This window comes from Aspergillus aculeatinus (genome assembly GCF_003184765.1).
Source record: "Aspergillus aculeatinus CBS 121060 unplaced genomic scaffold BO66scaffold_13, whole genome shotgun sequence".
In the NCBI taxonomy this organism is placed as follows: Eukaryota; Fungi; Ascomycota; class Eurotiomycetes; order Eurotiales; family Aspergillaceae; genus Aspergillus; species Aspergillus aculeatinus.
Window position 1 is genome coordinate 482,326 of NW_020291482.1, and position 19,626 is coordinate 501,951.

Genomic DNA, 19,626 nt, shown 5'->3' on the forward strand with positions numbered 1-19,626 from the left:
ACCTTTGGGACCTATACCCTCCATTTATCCACGTTCTTCTTGCATATTTTCCTTGGAGTATTTGAACCAATACATATCCAATTGGGGATTTTTTTTCTTTTTTTTCATCCTAATATCTCCTTGTATACCACAGCAACCAGTACAGCCAACCCTGCAGCCATGGAGGAGCTGCAAGCCCGACACCGCAAGGAACAGAAAGACCTGCAAGCGAAGATCACCCAGAAGAAAAAGTCCGCCACCAAGAAAACGCGCAAAGGGATCAACGATGAATGCGATCGCCTGCAGCGGGAGCTCACGGAGCGACAACAGGCACAGATTGCGGAGTTGAGCGGCGAGCCCGTGGACGGTGGTCTCGAGGACCTCAGCCTCAACGACAGCAGGTCCGACGATGATGGTGACGAAGTGACGAGCAAAGACGACGTCAACAATTCTGCAGATGATCCCTCGGCCTCCAGAACCACAACGACGACGACGTCGACTCCCCCAAGCAGCCACAGCAGTAGCACCACCGCCACCACCACGGCGGACACCCCGCAGCCCTCCGGCGGCCCGCGCTCCAAGAAACCGAACCGTCAAAAGGCCCGTCTCGCGCGTCGTGCCGCGGAGCAAGCGGCCCAGTCGGCGATCGCAGCGGAGGAGGCCGCGAACCAGACCGACCACCGGGGCAACGAGAAGGAGGTGATGGATGCCGTGTTCAAGCGCTTGCAGCTGAAGGAGATCGAGATCAACCCGGACGGACATTGTCTGTACTCCGCGATTGCGAGTCAATTGGACGAGATGGGTCTGGGGCTCAGACCGGATCCCAAGAGGATGGTTCTCCAGGCTCCCACCCAGTCGCGGGTGGAAACGGTCACTTTCCCGAAGCACGATGGGTACCGAGCGGTCCGGGCGGTGGCCGCGGACTTCATTGCGGAACATAAGGATGACTTCGAGGCGTTCATGGAGGAGCCCCTGGATCAGTACACCAGGAAGATCAAGCTGACTGCCGAGTGGGGTGGACAGCTCGAACTGCAGGCGCTGGCGAGGGCATACGGCGTCGAGATCAATGTTATACAAGGCGACGGGAGGATCGAGAAGATAGAGCCGGGTGATGTTGACGGACTTAATGACGAAGCGAGGAGTAAACGGGTCATCTGGCTGGCATACTACAGACATACATATGGGCTTGGGGAGCACTACAATGCACTATCAAAGCAGTCCTAGAGAGAGAGAGAGAGAGAGAGAGAGAGAGAGAAGCAGCAGAAGCGAGAGTCAATTTGAGCGAATCAGACCGGTGGATCCATCAGGGGATTGACTGATTCATGATGATGTGTATCCGCCTCCAGTTCCAGCCACAAGCGCACTACCGATGGCGCCATATGGAGACTCGATCTTGAACCACCCCGTTGCTGTCCTTACCACCTTCATGTGTCCGAGCAGGCTGGAAGTACGCCACGCGCTCGAGACCATGCTCGCTTGGCTCGCGAAGAGGATCCATCTTGCATCGGCCCTGATCGTCATACGGGATTTGTTCACCCGGGTGACTCAAATGCTCCATGTAGGCCTCCGATGAGACTCCCCAAGGGGGTCCTTGCTGCGTCGGGTCCTTGTGCCTTGGAAACTCTAAGCAAATTAGATTGCCGCGCGGCGAAGGCGCCAGAAGCTGGGTGTGTCGCAAAGCCCAACTTGGTCGCATCGTTGGATTCAGTGCGCAGAAGAACTGTAGATACGTGTAAGCCCAGATTCTGGCTATCATGGACGAAGACACGAGAAACTTAAAACAGGGATCAAGCCTAGTAGGCTTACCGTATAATCGTATATCAAGTCAAAGCATTCAAGCGGTAGTTGTAGACTCTCCAACCAGTCGTTCTTGAAAAAGTCACCTTGCACGAAAGCTATCTTCCCTCGACCTATTCCAGCATCTCGGACCGGATACTTGTCTCCATTCTGAGCCGCCTCGCTCTCACAGATCTTGACTGCAGCATCGCTATACTCCAGTCCATAGGCATCGTAGCCAAAGCTGGCAAGAAGAAGCACATCCACTCCTCTGCCACAGCCGGGAACCAGTGCTTTCTTTCTGTAGGTTGCTCCCTGTGCATCCGTGGCAATTGGACCTCCGACGGTCGCGCGCTGCTGAATGAGGGTATCTTCCAATGCGGGATTAGGAATACCCTTGTCCCAAGGCAAATTTTCGTTCTTATCCCAGAGTTCAGCCCAGCCGTCAACATAGTCATCCCCTTGATACTTGGCCAACGTGTCCCTGACTTTCCGTTGCATGGTGGCCTTGTCCGAATCCATCGTCTTGCTTGTGATTTCGCAGACTGTGCGAAGATAAAATGGCGTTTCGAGATATGGCGGTGGTAGATTCAATGGCACCCTTCTAGATTTATGACGATATTAGCCCGTTGCGTGCATGCATGCTCCAAAGCACAGGCAGGCAGGATGTTCGATCAAGTATCGGTTCGAACTGCTGGTGGGCGTGGGGCAACTTGGGCCGGCGGATCCGAGTCACAGTATCCACAAGAGTCAACCGGGCTGGATGCAGTCTGAACAATCGGCATACTCACCCCAGACGTCTCTGTCAATGATTTTAAGCTTAAATGTCTTGCAAACGTGGTGGAATCGAGCTCAAACTCCAGAGGCTGACCAATGTACCATTGTTATTGCTCGAGAGCTTGCTCTCATCATCGGAGCAGCAACTCCTATGAGATTTCTATTATAGTGAGCTGCACCTAGATTCAAGTGAGTACAGTTAAGAGCCTCATGGCGTTCGTCGTATGCTCAATGATGAAGGGAAGAACTGAATCTCTTCTGGCAACCATAGCCTGGAGCAGCAATGATGACCACTCACAAGACTGGCAACTGGTTACAAGGTATGTATTGCACAGTTCTACCGAGAGACTCGGATAAGAAACCAGCTCCCCACTCTCCAAGTCAAGTGAGCATTGACCTCGGCAAGTTTCTTGTTTGGATGGAGGGCGGCAATGCCCGCTCATCAAGCCTTCCGACTGGAGCCCTCGGATGGAACGGCATCGGCCCTTGGCTTGCCTGGCCCTACTAGATTAGGACTTGATTTGCAGAATGGAGGGGATGGTTAGCTCACTGTTGCTTACATACTCGTACTGTAGACTTTGTTGGACTCATTCGGAATCCCAGTGATGAAGCACACAATCGGCAAATCGATAACGATGGATCCCTTGGAAAGAAGAAAGGAAAGTAAAGTGGGGGGAAGAGGGAGGAGGGTCGGTCCACGCGGGCGACGACGGCGAAGGCCATCGCCTGCCTGTTTGGGACCCATGCGAGATATGGAGTGAGTGCACAACAATTGGAAGAGACTAACCGACCAACACCTCCTCCTCCTCCTCCTCCTCTAAAGTCTTTCAGGATTTTCCCCGTTGTTCCCAAAACTATTTCCGCACAATATTCCTTTTGCTACTTCTCGTCTTTTCTTATCGGCCATGCATATTTAAGACAAAAACCTGCTCTTACGCAGCTCGACAATGGCCAGCGAGCTTCAACATATTAGCCAGGCATCATTTCAACTCAAGTTCTAGTCACACTATCCCCACTGAAGGCCGCATGCGTGATTCTCTTCGCTTGCTCGGCATTTTCGTCTCTGTTATCTTCCATCCTGGCATTAGAACATAATTCTCGCCCTGCTGCCTTTCATTAAGATCCAGGGAAGAATCAGACAAGCCAGTATAAATAGCTTCGCTGCTCGCTAAGCCGTACATCGCTACTCGCATCTCTGAGAAGTCGTGCTCGGATGTCAATATACCACCCATTTCCGCTCTAAATATCTCTATGGGTAATGGCGGCAGGCAAGAGCATTCACAAAGACGAGGTCGAAAGCCCTGCGGTTACCAGCGAGACTCACCGCGACGTCGTATCGTCCAAAAATATCATCGAGACACACATTGACGATAAGCCTGCGCCTCAGAAAGCCGACAGCTCTCCGGTGATAGAAAGTAAAGATGAGGAAGACCGTGCTTCTTCGACTCACACTTCTGACGAAGAGCAAGAGGAGCCAGTTGTGGTACCCCGACTGGAGCGTAGGGGGCTCTTTGGGCAGCTTACGCTGCTGGCGGAGGTGGTAGACCCCAAAGTCTATCCTCGAAAGACGAAATGGTTCATCACATTCATAGTTGCAGTGGCCGGGGCTGCAGCTCCCATGGGCAGCTCGATCTTCTTCCGTGAGTCTATTCATGTCCCCTAACACCAAGCCCATCCTAACCCGTGCCTCCACTGGGCAAAGCCTCCTTGTCTCAGGTGTCAAAAGAACTAGGTACCTCGACTACCGTCACGAACCTGTCAATCTCATTATACATGCTTAGCATGTCTATCTTTCCACTGTGGTGGTCTTCGTTTAGTGAAAGGCTTGGACGACGAACAATATATCTTGTCTCTTTCACTCTTTTCGTCATATTCAACTCATTGTGTGCCATCTCTAGCTCAATCGCTATGCTCATTGTCTTGCGACTTCTGAGTGGAGGTGCTTCTGCCTCGGTTCAGGCAGTTGGCGCGGGAACTATTGCCGATCTTTGGGAGCCAAGGGAAAGAGGGCGTGCCATGAACATCTTCTATCTGGGGCCACTGTGCGGGCCATTGATAGCTCCCATTGTTGGTGGGGCTCTAGCTGAGCGATGGGGGTGGAGAAGTACCTTGTGGTTTTTGGCAGTTTGGGGAGCTATCACTGTCATCCTCATCTTTCTTGCACTTCCTGAAACCCTGGCCGTCTCTAGTCAGGTAGGACAACTCAAGGAAGAACAAACAGAACCGATAGATCGTCAATTGAGTCGTGTCTCATCTCGGCAAGTCATTCACGTTACAACCAAATGGCTCAAGTATCTCAAGATGGTACTCTTGGATCCTCTGAAAATTATTCTCTATCTGCGGTATCCCCCGGTTCTGCTCACGGTCTACTATGCCAGCATCACGTTCGGCTCTCTATATGTACTCAACGTTAGCGTTGAACACACGTTCGGAGGTAGCCCGTACAATTTCACTACAATCATCGTCGGCTTGCTGTATATTCCAAACTCACTGGGTTACGTCGTGGCCAGTACCTTCGGGGGCCGTTGGATGGACAGCATCATGCAACGGGAGGCCAAGAAAGCCAAACGATACGACGAAAATGGCAAGCTGATATACCATCCTGAAGACCGCATGCGCGAGAACGCCTGGCTTGGGGCTTTTCTTTACCCTGCCGGGCTGATATGGTATGGCTGGTGTGCGGATCGGGGCGTGTTTTGGCTGGCACCGGTACGTTCCAAGCCCTCAAAGCTGTCGACTACCATGGAAGAATTCTTGTTGTCCCTATATTTACACATTCTGAAGCCTCGCTGACTGTACCGGGCAGATGATTGCGAACTTTTTCTTCGGTGTCGGCTCCATGCTGATCTTCGGTATGGCAACGACGATGTTGACCGAGTTCATGCCCAAGAAGTCATCTGCAGGAGTTGCACTCAACAATTTCATGCGCAACATCTTCTCGTGTGTGGGCTCTGTGGTCACTGCGCCGATCATAGATGCCATCGGCAATGGGTGGCTTTTCACCATCCTTGGACTAGTCGCTTTTGCGAGCAGTTCTGTCCTCTTTGTGATGAGGATCTACGGACCCCGATGGAGGAAATCCATGGACGCGCTCAGAAAATGAAATCTTATATGAGAAGGCTGTGAGCATCTTTTATACTCGACCGAGGGCTGTGGCGTCGCTTTGGGTATCCAAGTCAAGATCTCGGGTTTCTGTCGGCGCACTCTGTCACACACTGACATGAGAATCTGACGTCGAAAGGAGGCTTTCCCAGGTAAATATCACAATGCATGCATTCGATTCTCGATTTGAATCCCTGCGTGAAACTGAGTCTAGGCCCAAACCTCGGCGCCACAGAAAAGGTGATCAGCTTGGCCGAGCACCACAGCATATTCCAGGAAACTTGCACAGCTTCATGATACCCGACGCATGGTCATGTTATTTTTAGAGTTAGTGATGACGGCATACAGATGACTCAAATATATATACTGTCAGACTGTAAGTATACTGTATTGCCTGCTTGTCAATAAAGTAGTCGATGTCATCGGTGTCAAGCATGCAGCTGAACCCGATTGTGATGCCAGTGGCTGCTAGAGGTAGGCGGTGATCATCAACAGCCTCATGTACAGTGCAGTGCATGTTTCATGTGAGCAGCCTAATAGCCTTTCCGAGCTCAGCGACCAAAAGATACCTTATTTTAACACTTCTTGCATGAATGACCGGTAGAGATGTAAGCGCAGTCAGACATTGCCCAGTACTCCCAACCTCTCGGAAACTATTTTCACCATCAACATACTGTAGTTAATGGTAGGGACATATCGGTCTGCCCCAGCCGCTCTGCGTTGCTCCTTGCGAGCCCAAAATAAAAAAAAAAAGAAAAAAAAAAAAAAAAAAAAAAGAGGTCAAAGCTCAGGTAGGACAGCAGCAAGTATGAAGACAAAGCAGCGGCGGAAAATCCGAGGTTGAAATAATGATTTGTCGACAAGAAGCCCGAGAGAAAAAGAGAAGTAGATGTAAACTGAAGCCTTTTGGAAGCATGAACTGATTTTCCATCATCTGTTCGGGTCCCAAGCGGCAACTTGCATAAGTTGCCCAGTGGGAAAAAAAAAAGCCATCTTACTCATAATTCCAGATCATAATCGGCAAGGATTAAATCTCGAGACAATAACTCTGGCCACGCTGAGTACAGTACGTACAGTGTAGTAATTACTGGGGATTTACTACACAGTAACTATGGAAAGAGGCAAAACTCGGGCTCTTCGGCCCGCTGCATTTGAGCTCCCTCCCTCTTGCTTTGTCTTTGTTTGCCTTCCTTGGTGGTGGTGGTGGGATGACCACTGTGCGGCTCAATGGATAGGCTGGCTTATTGGACAATCATACACTTTGTTTCTAAGGGACGGAGAGGGCAATACTACAAACTACGTTTCCTGCAACACGATTTGGTGCAGCGACTCCCTCGTTTGACCACCCCACTCCCTCCCACCCGCCGATTCTCCTCATTAGATCTGGAAGACACTTACCTTTCACAATGAGTGGTATAGTGTGACAGCAGGGAGTCTTTTGGGCCGTGGGTTGGGTGACGCACGCGCAACTGCAGCAGAAGAAGGGGGAAAGAATTGGAACAAACCTGGTTGGCGACTGGAGGAGAGGGAATTGTTTTTTGTTGGCCGCTCTCGCTTGCTGGCAAGCAGAATGAGATCGTGACTTCCTTTACCTCCTCCGATGAGATGCATAGAAAGATCTAGATAGTAGGGGGAGGGAAGGGGGGCGCTTCCTCGTTGCTTCTGAGATTTTGTCCATCATCGCCCATCGGGAGGCCCGATAGTCTTGTCTGATTGGAATTGATATACGTGGAGGACGTGTCAAGAGGGGGAGTGGGAAATTGTTTTGGTATGCACTATGATACTCCTCTCTTTTCTGCTTCGTCCAAGCGCCCTAAGCAGGGACTTGTGTGTAGAAGCTGTCAAATTGGTGATGGAGAGGACGCAATGCTCAGTACTCAGTACTCAGTGCTCAACGCAAGGTGGGCAGCGAAGTCTGCAGCGATACTCTGTAGTTCCCGCAGATTTACGTACGGGGAAAATTTGGTTTCGTTTCGGACTTTTCGAGAGCGAACTTGGATTGAGGCTAGCTTAGTTAGCGAGTTTTCTCTTTGCTCCATCTTCAGCATAGATAATCAATCTTTGAGGTTGTCTGTCTCCTCAATAATTCCAATGGGTCCCCGGGGGGGGGGGGGAGAGGGCGAAGATTAGTGGTGGTGGTGGATGCTATGGCGGCCACTCACAGGCTGCCAAAACAGCAGACCGGCGCGCCTCACTTCGCTGCGGGTGCGACGACGGTCTGGCAGTCCTAGAGCATTATTTTTCCGTTCCTGCTCGTGGGATGGATATTTCTCGGATCAATGGGTGCCAGAATGCTGCAGAATTCGGAGAATAATTGTCAGCTGGAAAAAGAAAAGGGAATATCGAACCCCTGGTCCGTGTCATTTGATGCGGTGCCCTGGAGGTGTGGTTGTGTAGCAAGAAGGATGGAAAGATGGAAAGATGCAGTGGAATTGAACAGCCTGAGGCCGAGGCCAGGCACTGAGCCTAAACAGGCAAGCCCGCTATTCCTCCAGGCTGGTCAGGCAGTCCAGTGACTCGGGATCTGCGGGCGGGTGCAGTAACTACTCGCAACTTAGTAGGTACTGGAGTACTGCTGACTTGGCCGGTGGGGATTCGCATTCAAACGGATCTTCCTCTTCTCTCCCCTTCTTTCACAGCTGCCACAACAATCGCCTCCCCTGAGGTGTTGGCCGTGCCTCTATCAGGTACCAGAGAGCACAGTGCAATGTGGCCTTCACTCATTGTCTCCCAACAGATCCCTCACAGCTGAAATCTCGATGATGATCTCAGATGATGACCGTGATGTGTTCTGCTCATGATCGATCGCCCTCGTCAGATGGCCCAAGTATACCGGGAGATACTCTGTGTACAGTACTCCGTACAGAGTGCACTGATCAGGGAATGGGCCCGGCCATATCGCATGCACCCACTTCACCACCCCCAGTTACAGTACACACAAACTCCCTATCCCATGTCGCCTCGAATTGACATGGGGCCCAGTCTCTAAAGACCCCCCTCTCCACACAAAGAAATGCATCCAATCTATTGCCCTGTCCACGCAATTGTTGGGCAGGAATTCACAACTGCTTCCACAGGCGCTAATGCTAATGCCAGTACGAAGGTCGATATTGGCAGTGGTCGCAGTCAATCAATTTCCGAGTGACCGGAGTCATTCACGTCTTCAGCTATTCTTCGCCCTCGATTGCTTGCCTGCAACGACTTTATGTCGCCTTCATTGGCTGGTCATATCACTTAACCTGGCATCAATCCGTGTTCACCCTGCATCCTGAACTAAAGCTGCCGGTTTGACCCTATGCTTTGTTTTTCCCTTCTCCGCACGGAGAAACTCCCTTCCAACTGCATCAACTTGCAGCTCTGCTTTGATGATCGACCTCAAATGATCATCAACTAAGCGGGTGAGAGAGCAAAGACAAGGCAAAAAGAATCAAGGAAAACGAAAAGGTAAAGAGTTAACCAGGCTCGGGAACAACAACAATCAGAGGGTCCCGATGGAGCTGTGGCACCACCCCCACCACGCTAAGGACTCTCTCAACGAAGCACCACCCATCTCCCATCTCCCGACTGTCCAGCCTGCATTCTATCTGGACTGCACGGCGCACCCACTCCCCGCCACCACTACTGCGACCTTTGCAGATGGCAGCCCTCCGGCTTTCTCCCCCCCCCCCTGCCCCAGTGATGCTTCCGGAAAAAGACCCTCTGTCGATGTCCCCGTCCGCCAGGGCCATTGGGCCCGTGAGACGTGGTCCAATCAGAAGAGATGCCGTTGGGCAGTTCGTTCATGACGTCCCCAGCCCCAAGCCCGAAAAGTATTGCTCAACAATGTTCTATACCACCGGGAAGTGGATTCGCTACGATACGTTGCCTCGCATTGAATCCAGAATGAAGCCCTCATCTCGTTGGCGTACCGGTACATTCGGGCCTTTGTCACTTTGGTCACTCAACTCGCCCTTTCCAGGCCCTCTAACCTAATTCAACAGAGTTTGCTTTTGAGCCTTTGACCTGACATTTTACATATTCTCCCCCTCCGTTTCACATCCTGTGCTTCTTGCATTGCCCCTATTTTTGGTGCTTCGTTCATTCGTCTCTTCCCCCCTTGTCCATTTTCGCCCTATCTAGAACCCGACGGGAGTATGTCATAGTTCTTCAATGAAAATTTATACCCCCTCTCCCTCCCTCACAAAGTCAGCTGGAGTCTAACATAGCTCAGTAACACTCGCCACTGATCCGATGCAATGGGTAAGAAGAAGAATACCAACAACAAAAAGAAGAACAACAACAACAACAAGAACCGACTACCGATAAACGACAATCCAAATTCCAACGAGCAAGCTTCTTCCCTAGCTGAACCCGCCCCGGAGACGGTGGCCGAAGTGATTGGGAATGGAGCAATCATCGATCCAGTATGCTGAGCTTCCCAAATTTGAGTACCATCAGACACTCGAGCGTCATTACCAGACCTTCGACCGTCAAACCATGCAATTTCATTATTATTCTGTTGCTGCTACCTCGTCCGATGATGGTCTGACCCCGGCTAAGGACCAGGAGAACAACAAACCCGTCGATGGCCAACCTTCCGACAGTGCTCCCCAGGAAGAAGGATCTGATAGCACCTCAGCTGATGGTTTATCGTTACCCGATTCTGGAGGTATGTATTGGCCTACCTCTGCCTCACCGTCTCTATCATGTCCCATCAATTGCATTCTTGTTTTACTAAGTATCCATACAGAAACGTCTGAGACAAGCACACCACCTTCCGAGCCCGCTGAAATCGCTGCTGATGCTGTCGACGACACCGGTGCGGCACCCAAAGAGGACAGCGAGACACCTGCTCCCGCGCCAGATGCACCCGCAACGGACGCGGACGATAGCACACCAGCAGGTGAAGACGCCACACCAGCCGATGACGCACCCAAAGAGGACGCACCCGAAGACGTAGAGCCAGAGCCCGCCGCCCCCGACGCAGCCGACAGTCCACCGGCACCAGCGGAGGAGACTACTGAGCCTCCCCCCAGCACTGGTATGCCTACAAAGAAGATCAGTTCACTAAGTCAGCTAACATTACACCTAGAGGAAGACTTTCCGGCCTGCGACCCCTCCGCCGAAGAAGACAAAGTCGAAGCCGAAAAGCAGGCGGTTGAAGCTACCACAGCGGAAGAAGAGACACCAGCAGTCGGTACAGAACACCTCATTGATCTGAACATTGACATTGTTGACTTCGACGCGACAACTGACCCCTATATAGACGGCCCATCGACAGAAGAGGTCCCGCCCGATACGAATGCTGATATTCCCGGTGACGACACTGCAGGTGCGAATGACAATAGTGATGCAATTAATGACACCTCAGCCACAGAAGCCAATTCGGAGGAGGAACCGAAGGAGGCCGAGGCTCAGCCAGAAGCTCCTGCTGACGTGGAGGCACCAGCTGCCCCTGCTGCAGCTGAGGGAGACGCGGAAGCGCCTGCGGCTGACGGTGCCGAGCCTTCAACCACTGAGGCCGTTGTAGGGGAGGCTGCGGAGGAGGCAAAGGCCGAGCCCGTCAAGGAAGAAGCGCTAGAGGCCGCAGAGCAGGCAGGGGAAGGAGCGCCAGCAGAGACAAAAGAGGAGGTCACAGCAGACGCAGCTGCCGACGAACCTGAGGGGGACGCTACAAAGGCAGAAGAATCTGCACCAGTTGAAGCGCCCGAAGAAGCAGGTCCCACTCCAGAAGAGACTGAGTCACCTGCAGCAACCCAAGAACCTGTGGCAGAGGCAGAGGTAGAGGCAGACCCCAGCCCTCCAGCTCCCACTGATGCGCCCGAAGAAGCTGCTTCAGGAGAAGTTGTTGAGGAAAAGGGTACAGGCGAAGACATTGCCGAGGCCGAGGCACCTGCCGCAGAGACCGCGGCCGATGAACCTGCTGCTGATGCAACAAAAGATGCTCAGGATGAAGCACCAGCTACGCCAGGAGAGTCTACAGAAGTGACGGAAGCGGCAGTCGAAGAATCCACGGACGAAAAGCCGGCCGAGGAAACACCCGCGGAGGCAGAGGCGGCGGCCGAAGCTGCACCTACGGAAGACCCTGCAGGTGAAGCTGCGTCGAAAGAGGAGCCTGCTGTTGAGGAGCCTGCAACAGCCGATGACGTGGCTGCCGAAGAAACGGCACCCGTCGAAGATAAGGCTATTGTAGAAGAATCTGCTCCAGCTGACGAGCCCGCTGCTGAGACTCCTGCTGCTGAAGAAGCCCCAACTGCTGAGGAACCGGCTGCGGCTGAAGAACCGACTGCTGTTCCAGAAGAAACTCCTGCCGAAGAAGCTATTGCTAAGGAGGTTGTCGCTGAAGAACCAGCCGCCGAGGAAGCCCCCGCTGCTGAGGAGGCCCCCGCTGCTGAGGAGGCCCCCGCTGCTGAGGAGGCCCCCGCTGCTGAGGAAGCCCCCGCTGCTGAGGAAGCCCCCGCTGCTGAGGAAGCCCCCGCTGCTGAGGAAGCCCCCGCTGCTGAGGAAGCCCCCGCTGCTGAGAAGGCCCCCGCTGCTGAGGAAGCCCCCGCTGCTGAGGAAGCCCCCGCTGCTGAGGAGGCCCCCGCTGCTGAGGAACCAGCTGCTGCTGAAGCTGTCGCCAAGGAGATTGTCGCTGAAGAAGCTCCCGCCGTTGAAGAAGCCCCCGCCGCCGAAGAAACCCCTGCTGCCGAGGAGCCCGCACCGGAAGAACCTGCATCTGCGGATGAACCGATCGTCGTTGAAGAAGCTGTCGCTGAAGAAGTCGAGGCTGAAGAGGTCGAAGCTGAAGAGGTCGAGGCTGAAGAGGTCGAGGCTGAAGAGGTCGTGGTTGAGGAAGTTGTCGAGGAGGCCGTTATCGAGGAAGCTGCTGAAGAGCCTGCAGCAGAAACCGTCACTGAGGAACCTGCGGCTAGTGAAGAGCCCGCTTTAGAGAGATCTATTCCCGCCGACGAGCCCGCCACTCCCGAGGAGCCTGCTCTCGAAGATGCTACTCCCGTTGAAGAGCATGTCGAAGAGCCTACCGCCGTAGAGGAGCCCGCACCTGTTGAGGAGCCTGTCATTGTCGAGGTCAGTCCTGCAGAACATGTATCTGAGGAGCCAGCGCCTACAGAAGATTCCGCTCCTGAGGAACCTGCTCCTGAGGAACCTGCTCCTGCCGAAGAGCCGGCGGCGGAAGAAGTTGCGCCTGTCGAAGAGCCTGCACTTGCGCCCGCTGAAGAATCTGCATTTATCGAAGAACGTGCTCCTGCGGAACCCGATTTGGTCGAACGTTCTCCCTCTGAGCCTGAGCTTCTTGAGCGTTCTCCAGCCGAAGTACCTACTCCTGCTGAAGAGCCTGCTGCATATGAGCCTACCGCAGAAGAGCCAAGTGTCGACAGAGGGGTTCCCGAAGAGGCCCTGGCTACGGATGTGTCGGAGGATATCGACTCTGCCGAACACGATGACGAAGCCTTGGCTGCAGCCGGTGCGGCAGCGGCCGCCCACAGTTCACGAAGGAAGAAGAAGAGGTCTCCCGATTTGGAGCGGGATCGAGACCGAGACCGCTCCAAGAGCTCATCCGAAGGACATCGATCAATGCAGCGGCAGAACAGTCAACGCGGTAGCGGTCTTACTGGTCGATGGGCGGAATCCATGAAGGAAGCCCGACGACAGCATGAAGAAAAGGCCAAACAGAAGGCAGCCTTGGCCGAGAGGGCCGAGAGGGCCGAAAAAGAGCGCCGTGCCCATGAACGCGAGCGTGCAAGACGCGCTGAACGAGAACGGGCTGAACGGCCTGAGAGATCTGAGCGCGTTGAACGACATGAACGACATGAGCGAACTGTACGTACTGAGCGGCCTGAACGGACGGAACGGGCCGAGAGGGAGAGAATTGAGCGAGCTGAGCGAGCTGAAAGGCACGAGAGAGCGGAACGAGCACAGCGACAGGAGCAAGCGGAGCGCGAACGGGCTTTGAGGGCTGAGAGAGTCGAGCGTCACGAGCGGTCTGAGCGATCGGAAAGAATGGAGCGTCGTAAGAGCGAGCAAGACAGCAGCTCAAGCCGACCGCGACACCGCAGCTCAAACCACTCTGAGAGCTACGAGGGCGATCGCAAGAGCAGCTCCTCCTCCTCTCGCGTCATCCCAGAATCCACGACCACGAAGCCTCGCTTCTTCCTCAAATACATGGCCGATGGCTCCGACAACCGACCGCCTCTGATGGTCAACGCTGCCAAAGCGACCGCCAATGTTTACGACCGCTCGCGACGCCCCTCAACCACTCATTCCCACAGTCATCGATCCTCGCAGGAAGGTAGGAGCACGAGTGAGCGCTCCACCGAGTCCTCCCGCCGCGACGACGAAGAGGACCGTGCTCGCCGCGAGGCTCGCCGGGCTCGCAAGCTGGCCGAACAGACCGAGGCGGCGGCGGCGGCGGCGGCAGCGGCACCCCCAGCGAAAGAAGAAACCGAGCGGCGTCATCATCGCGGCGAGCAGCGCGATAGCACCGAGTCGTCTCGCCATCGCCATCACAGACACCGCCGGGACCCCACGCCTCCTCCGAGCGGGGCTTCGAAGATGAAAGGCTTCTTCAAAGCCGCCATCGCTGCACACTGAGTGCATTGCTCTCTTCCCCTCCCCCCTCCCTCCTCCCCTTCCTCCATCGAGTTCATATTCCACGATGATCACCAACCCTCTCATATGTTTAACCCATGCATCTATACATTACTTTCTTGTAACTTCCTCCCCCATATTTGATTGTTTTCTTTTGGGATTCATACATTTTGAGCCTGCATTTATAGGTACAGCATTTGGGAACGGGGGCATCGTGACTTTTTGTGGTTGACTGTTTTTCATCTTCGTGTCTCTTGTATAAGCGAGCTCCCCCCTTTTCGGGTTTCATTTACTCCGATTGTATCTCGATACTTCTACTTTCCACTTTCTGTTCCTCGTCTTTTTGTTAAGACAGGTTGCCTTGTAAATGTCTTTTCTTTTTTCTACCAAAAAAGCAACATTTATCCTTTGAGATCGTTTCAATTTACACTGAGGTTGAGACTCGTAACGAACTGTAGTTATAGATGTACAGTGATACACCTTGAACCCCCTGGATGTACATACGCGACTACAAGATCGGAATCGCCAGCCCATCCCCCCTGAGATCACTTCCACCACTGTAGATCAGCTTTCCTTCATCATAATGGCACCGGATGATCTGGCCCCGACCAAACATGCCCCTCTTCCAGCCGGCCAAGACCTTCACCTCGTGGCCTAGACGCCTCAAGCCCTCGATCGCCGCCTCGGAGATGCCCTCCTCCACGTAGACCGCGCGGTCGACGCTCTTGCCGGGAATGTGCTCGCCCGCCGCGATACAGATGCGCGGGGAATCCAGCGCCGCCTGGGGGTGATAGCCGAAGGCGAGCATGTTGAGCAGCACCTGCACGTGGCCCTGCGGCTGCATGAACCCGCCCATCACGCCGTACACGGAATGCAGCGATCCGTCCGAGACGTTCGTGACCATAGCCGGGATGATGGTGTGGTAGGACCGCTTACGCGGAGCCAGGACGTTCGGGTGGTCGGGGTTGAGCGAGAAGTTGGCCCCGCGGTTCTGGAGAGTGAACCCGCAGCCCTGGGGGATGATGCAGGTGCCGAAGCCGCCGTAGTTGCTGTTGATGAAGGAGATGCCGTTGCCCTCGCTGTCGGTGACAGAGAAGTAGACCGTGTCGCAGTGGTTGTGGGCCGGGCTTCCGTGGTCGATGATGTCGGAGGCCCGGTCCGGATTGAACAATTTGGCCCGCTCGGCGAGATAGGCCTTGGATATGAGGTCCTGCGAAGGGATCTTGTTGGTGTCCGGGTCGGTGACCCACCAGGAGGCGTCGGCGAAGGCGATCCGGAGGGACTCGATGAGCGCGTGAAGGTACTCGGCCGAGTTGTGTTGGGCTTCACTGAAGATGGGGATCTTGCCGGTACGTTCGAGCTCCTCGAGAATGCCCAGGGCCATGAGAGCGACTATGCCCTGGCCGTTCGGTGGGTGCTCCCAGATCTCGACGCCCTCATTGGTTTCGTCGGTGGTGCCGTCAGTCTGCTTGGAGACGATACCCTGTCCCGTGAATTTGAGGGAGATGGCTTTTGTCTCTTGGCTTCCAACCTCGGCGTGGTACTTCAGGTCGTCTAGTGTCATGTAGCCTCCCAGGTCCTGGACGACTTTGACGATCTCTGCGGCAATGCGACCCTCGTAGAAGCCCTTCTTGCCGTGAGCAGCTAGGGAGCGGAATGTTTGTGCGAGGGTTGGGTTGCGCAAGATCTCACCGGGCAGAGGGCTACGGCAGCCGTCTTTAGCCGTGGGGTCGGATTTGAGCATCTCTCTAAAGTTGGGAGAGGCAGCGCGAATTAAGTGCTCGCTTTCATGCCACTATTTGGAGCGGTTAGTCCCATCGGTGCTAGACCAGAGAGCGGGTTGAGCGTATCTCAGAACGTCTCTCGAAGCCGAGATTGCCAAATATGGAGTGACTTACGAAATATGAGGCCAATTCAGACACAGGAAAGCCCTCTTCTCCCAGTTCAATTGCGGGACGCAAAACATCCTCCAAAGTCAACCTCCCACTTCCGAACCTCTCGAATGTGTCCACCCACCCTGCAGCAGCTCCAGGAGTTGTGGCTGCAAGGACACTATCCATGGGAATTTTTCCCGACTCGCCGGGACCTAGCTTGAGATCCTCTCGCACCTTTTCCAACGTCGCGCTCCCAGGATATCTGCCGGAGCCGTTGATGGAATGCACCTTCTTTGTCTTGGCATCGTAGTAGAGGCAGAACATGTCACCTCCGATGCCCGTGGAAGAGGGTTCAGTTATGTTCAATGCAGCGGCTGTGACCAGTTGACTGTGTTAGTAACCGCTTGAGAACGAGGTCATCGACATTCAATAACTGACCTACGGCTATTGCGGCGTCCTGTCTAGAGGATTAGCAGGGGCATGTCTGTTAGAGTTTGCGATGACGAGGACATACAGCAGCGTTGCCGCCATTGCTGAGGATTTTCTGACCTGCAGCTGCAGCTAGAGGTTGCGTGCAAGTCACGATGCCTTTGGTACTATGTACAGTACTTCGTCGACTGGCAAAAGGGGCAAAGTCGGCGTTGAGACGAGAATAGATGGCTTTAGAATTGAGTGGCATTGTGGAGGCGGGGGATTGTTGATTCAATTGAGGGAGCGGGGGGGGAGGGCGGGGAGAGGAAGGGCGGCAGTCGGCTTTGGAGAGGCAGGCGAGGGAAACAAGCGAAGTTATACGGAGGAAAGGAAGAATGGAGAAGCTAGCGGAAGCGATATGACTCCAATATTGGTTGAAGGGCTATTGGTAGATTGGGCCGGCCGAGGATAAGAAGAGAGCGCGACGACGACGATAACTAAAGTTACCCCACTACTGAGTGAGGGGGAATCTCCAACTGTTGCCGGAGGGCGATGGCGTTATCTTATCGGAGGACATCCTTGGGGTATAACTTAGCTGGGAGTGTGGTGAGTGACTTGCAACAGCCATGACTCTTTAAGACTCCGACATTTGTAGTACAGATGCAGTGATGCAGTGGTGCAGCCCGTGGTGCAGTGGTGCAAAGGTGGAGTTATGGATGAGCATCACAGAGAGATTATTTGTCTTGTCTGCAAACAACTGTAGTCTCACGTGATGCCGCATGACCTTCCCGAATGGGTTGTCAGTCGGTCGGGGAGGCAGCGATGATAAGATGGAAAGCGCGAGGAGGATCTGATATGATCGCATCCAATTTCATCTCCGTTGCTCTACCCTGACCCTCTTCTCTCCTCTTTCTTTTCCTTAGACGTTTCATAGAAGGATAAAACCTTCCTCTTCCCCACTGACACTCACTCTCTTTGCGGTTGGCATCCCCATCAGACCCAGAAAAAAGAAAAGAACCGCCACGGCTTCTGGATCGCCGAGACGAACCACTTCTACTATTCAACTATTGCCCAGCTCGTGCTGGCCCCGCGCCGAAGAACGGAGCTGGATCTTTCCCAGCCGTGTCATTCCACTCCCAACATTTATGGATCTCAGAAAATCCCCTTTTAGCTATAACTAGATCGCTCCATCTCTGCCAGACGCAAAGAGTCTACGTATACTTAGCTAACCGGCTGCTCACTGTGCGAATTCTTGTCCGGTGAATAATAGAGCTTGAGCCGTGTGGATCCCCCGCCTCCTTAACCATCCGTTCCTCTGCCGTCATTGTCACAATGGTGGTCTTCGTTGACTACGATCACGACGCGTTCAGCAGGCATACTTTCCCTGGCGTCCCCGATACACTCCTGCATCCTTCCTTAGAACCTCAAAAGCCCACCTTGTCCAAAGTGCTGGCAGTCGGTCCGGATCCATCGACGAACGTGCCTGCGGCTCATGATCAGTCCGCCGTTCCGGCACAGAATCATACAGTCAACCATGAAGATCAACAGCATGCTCTCAACCGGAACGCTTTTTCGGCCGCTCTTAGCTGCTATCCGTATGGAATACTCTTGGGCCAGGCTACTGACGTGTCTGGTTCCTGATGTTGTGCTGACTCACCATCCAGGATCATAAAGGAAATTGCTCGAGCAGTCGATCTGAACACCTTGCATGCCCTCTCCCAAACCTGCCGCCAGTTCCACGCAAATCTGGCCCCATACCGCTCGCTGTTGATCAAACAGACTTTACGCTGCGAGAATGAGTACATCGAGACCGTATCGGACATGCTCGACAGCGGAGCAGCAATTCCCGATAGCGTCAAGTCTGTGCTGCAAATATTGAGTCAGAACGCAAGAGCATCGGGCCGAATAACCACTGGCAAGGTTGCCAAATGCGCTCGAGATATGGTTGCTGAGTGTCGTCGATGCTCTAAAGTGGTGTGCCGGGTATGCTCAGGCCTTCCCGTCTCCAAGTCGAACATTGACGGACTAACGTTAGCTCGCTGCAGAATTGCACCATTAAGCCTCCCTCGAGCAGCATGTATAAGAACCGCATTCGCCGTCTCTGCACAACCTGCCAGACAGCCCCGTTAACTGACTTGATTGATCCATTGTCCTCTTCGTCTCAGTCTGCCATGGCTCACGAATCATCAGCACTAAACCCAAAGCCAACAGCCATTGCGTTTCAACGGACTCCATGCAATTGTTATGAAGCGATATGGCTCTGCCATCAATGTGGTCACCGTGTCCGCAGCAATGACACCACCTACCGTCGCGTCTGGACCTGGCGTACACGTTACAGCACCTATCTTGGTGGTCTGGGCACAGGGATCGGCGAGGGCTGTCAGGGTGTCAAGTGCGGCCGAGGGGAACAATGTCTTGCAGCCAAAGAGATTGAACTCGAGGTTGAATGCGAAGCGGACGAGGCGTCTGGGGGTAGCTCGCCGGATTACAGTCATTACTATGAGCATCGGAATCATGCGCATAGTCCTCCCAGACACACCACCATCGAAAGCTGGGACCACCGCGAGGGGGACGAACCAGGGTATTTCCGGCAGGAGATTATCGGGATCGGGGGGAGGGTGAAGCAGAAGGCGAAGAAGAGAATTATAGTAGGAGCTTGTGTGGCGGAGCATGAAGATGAGAGGGAAACAGGAGAGTATCTCACTAGGGAAGAGAAGGGAGAACATCGTAGTTGGTGCGGCTGGTGTTGGAGAGTCATCCTTGCGAAAGGGGAGATTCAATAGTCCTAAGATCTGGAGTAGCTGAGGGGGGGGGATAACTGTTAGCACAAGTATATCAGTAGGTAGATCGATCGGAATACCACTTCCCAGATGTAGCACACACGTGTCTGCCGCTTAGCCTTCATTCAGTGAGCAGAGCCCGAACCACGTTTTGCTACATGCTTCATGCAAAGCTACCGCGTCCTCGTTTTACAATCCTAGATTTTCCCCGACTGAATCTCTACACCAATGAAGCCTGGGTCAAAGATAGACTGAGAAACGGTTCTTAATCGCCATATCTTAGAGAAATCCACTACTTTACGAACAAGAATATGGTGACTATTCTACTAAACCTGCACAGCCAAACACAGCGTCTGCTG

The 19,626-nt window shown here is 53.7% G+C and overlaps 7 protein-coding genes across 7 annotated transcripts; 4 read left to right on the top strand and 3 right to left on the bottom strand.

Annotated features, from left to right (window-relative positions):
* Positions 1–159: 159 nt before the first annotated feature.
* BO66DRAFT_318017 (deubiquitinase OTU2) lies at positions 160–1,203 on the top strand (the record flags this gene model as incomplete). Its single annotated transcript, XM_025643585.1, has 1 exon — positions 160–1,203. The coding sequence occupies one exon, from the start codon at positions 160–162 to the stop codon at positions 1,201–1,203; it is 1,044 nt and encodes a 347-aa protein (XP_025506029.1).
* On the bottom strand, positions 1,073–2,765 carry BO66DRAFT_390324 (putative thiol methyltransferase). The gene is made up of 2 exons (XM_025646978.1): positions 1,786–2,765; positions 1,073–1,699 (listed from the first exon to the last, which is right to left on the bottom strand). The coding sequence occupies exons 1-2, from the start codon at positions 2,275–2,277 to the stop codon at positions 1,343–1,345; spliced, it is 849 nt and encodes a 282-aa protein (XP_025506030.1). The 5' UTR covers positions 2,278–2,765; the 3' UTR covers positions 1,073–1,342.
* On the bottom strand, positions 2,498–3,394 carry BO66DRAFT_39788 (uncharacterized protein). The gene is made up of 2 exons (XM_025648624.1): positions 3,083–3,394; positions 2,498–3,027 (listed from the first exon to the last, which is right to left on the bottom strand). The coding sequence occupies exons 1-2, from the start codon at positions 3,253–3,255 to the stop codon at positions 2,718–2,720; spliced, it is 483 nt and encodes a 160-aa protein (XP_025506031.1). The 5' UTR covers positions 3,256–3,394; the 3' UTR covers positions 2,498–2,717.
* Positions 3,395–3,523: 129 nt separating this feature from the next.
* Positions 3,524–5,672, top strand: BO66DRAFT_39920 (MFS transporter). The gene is made up of 3 exons (XM_025648671.1): positions 3,524–4,172; positions 4,235–5,241; positions 5,339–5,672. Exons 1-3 carry the CDS (start codon positions 3,791–3,793, stop codon positions 5,633–5,635), a joined length of 1,686 nt encoding a protein of 561 aa, XP_025506032.1. The 5' UTR covers positions 3,524–3,790; the 3' UTR covers positions 5,636–5,672.
* Positions 5,673–9,869: 4,197 nt separating this feature from the next.
* Positions 9,870–11,031, top strand: BO66DRAFT_427443 (PE repeat family protein; the record flags this gene model as incomplete). Its single annotated transcript, XM_025650350.1, has 5 exons — positions 9,870–10,037; positions 10,072–10,282; positions 10,364–10,654; positions 10,706–10,810; positions 10,880–11,031. Coding segments are annotated over 5 exons (927 nt in total), but the record flags the coding sequence as incomplete, so codon positions are not given.
* Positions 11,032–14,710: 3,679 nt separating this feature from the next.
* On the bottom strand, positions 14,711–16,755 carry BO66DRAFT_419126 (gamma-glutamyltransferase family protein; the record flags this gene model as incomplete). Its single annotated transcript, XM_025649791.1, has 3 exons — positions 14,711–15,997; positions 16,101–16,450; positions 16,587–16,755. The coding sequence occupies 3 exons, from the start codon at positions 16,753–16,755 to the stop codon at positions 14,711–14,713; spliced, it is 1,806 nt and encodes a 601-aa protein (XP_025506034.1).
* A 1,192-nt stretch (positions 16,756–17,947) lies between these two features.
* Positions 17,948–19,423, top strand: BO66DRAFT_390330 (uncharacterized protein). Its single transcript, XM_025646979.1, has 2 exons — positions 17,948–18,470; positions 18,533–19,423. Exons 1-2 carry the CDS (start codon positions 18,309–18,311, stop codon positions 19,268–19,270), a joined length of 900 nt encoding a protein of 299 aa, XP_025506035.1. The 5' UTR covers positions 17,948–18,308; the 3' UTR covers positions 19,271–19,423.
* Positions 19,424–19,626: the final 203 nt, after the last annotated feature.

What these genes read in the sequence shown, in the direction of transcription:
- BO66DRAFT_390324 (XM_025646978.1), bottom strand. Translation starts at nt 2,277, where the DNA reads ATGGATTCGGACAAGGCCACCATGCAACGGAAAGTCAGGGACACGTTG. An exon ending in ACTTGATATACGATTATACG is followed by an intron (nt 1,700 to 1,785) that starts GTAAGCCTACTA and finishes ACGTATCTACAG; the next exon opens with TTCTTCTGCGCACTGAATCC.
- BO66DRAFT_39788 (XM_025648624.1), bottom strand. Translation starts at nt 3,255, where the DNA reads ATGGCCTTCGCCGTCGTCGCCCGCGTGGACCGACCCTCCTCCCTCTTC. An exon ending in GTACGAGTATGTAAGCAACA is followed by an intron (nt 3,028 to 3,082) that starts GTGAGCTAACCA and finishes TAGTAGGGCCAG; the next exon opens with GCAAGCCAAGGGCCGATGCC.
- BO66DRAFT_39920 (XM_025648671.1), top strand. Translation starts at nt 3,791, where the DNA reads ATGGCGGCAGGCAAGAGCATTCACAAAGACGAGGTCGAAAGCCCTGCG. An exon ending in GGGCAGCTCGATCTTCTTCC is followed by an intron (nt 4,173 to 4,234) that starts GTGAGTCTATTC and finishes CACTGGGCAAAG; the next exon opens with CCTCCTTGTCTCAGGTGTCA. An exon ending in GCGTGTTTTGGCTGGCACCG is followed by an intron (nt 5,242 to 5,338) that starts GTACGTTCCAAG and finishes TGTACCGGGCAG; the next exon opens with ATGATTGCGAACTTTTTCTT.
- BO66DRAFT_390330 (XM_025646979.1), top strand. Translation starts at nt 18,309, where the DNA reads ATGCTCGACAGCGGAGCAGCAATTCCCGATAGCGTCAAGTCTGTGCTG. An exon ending in GCTCTAAAGTGGTGTGCCGG is followed by an intron (nt 18,471 to 18,532) that starts GTATGCTCAGGC and finishes AGCTCGCTGCAG; the next exon opens with AATTGCACCATTAAGCCTCC.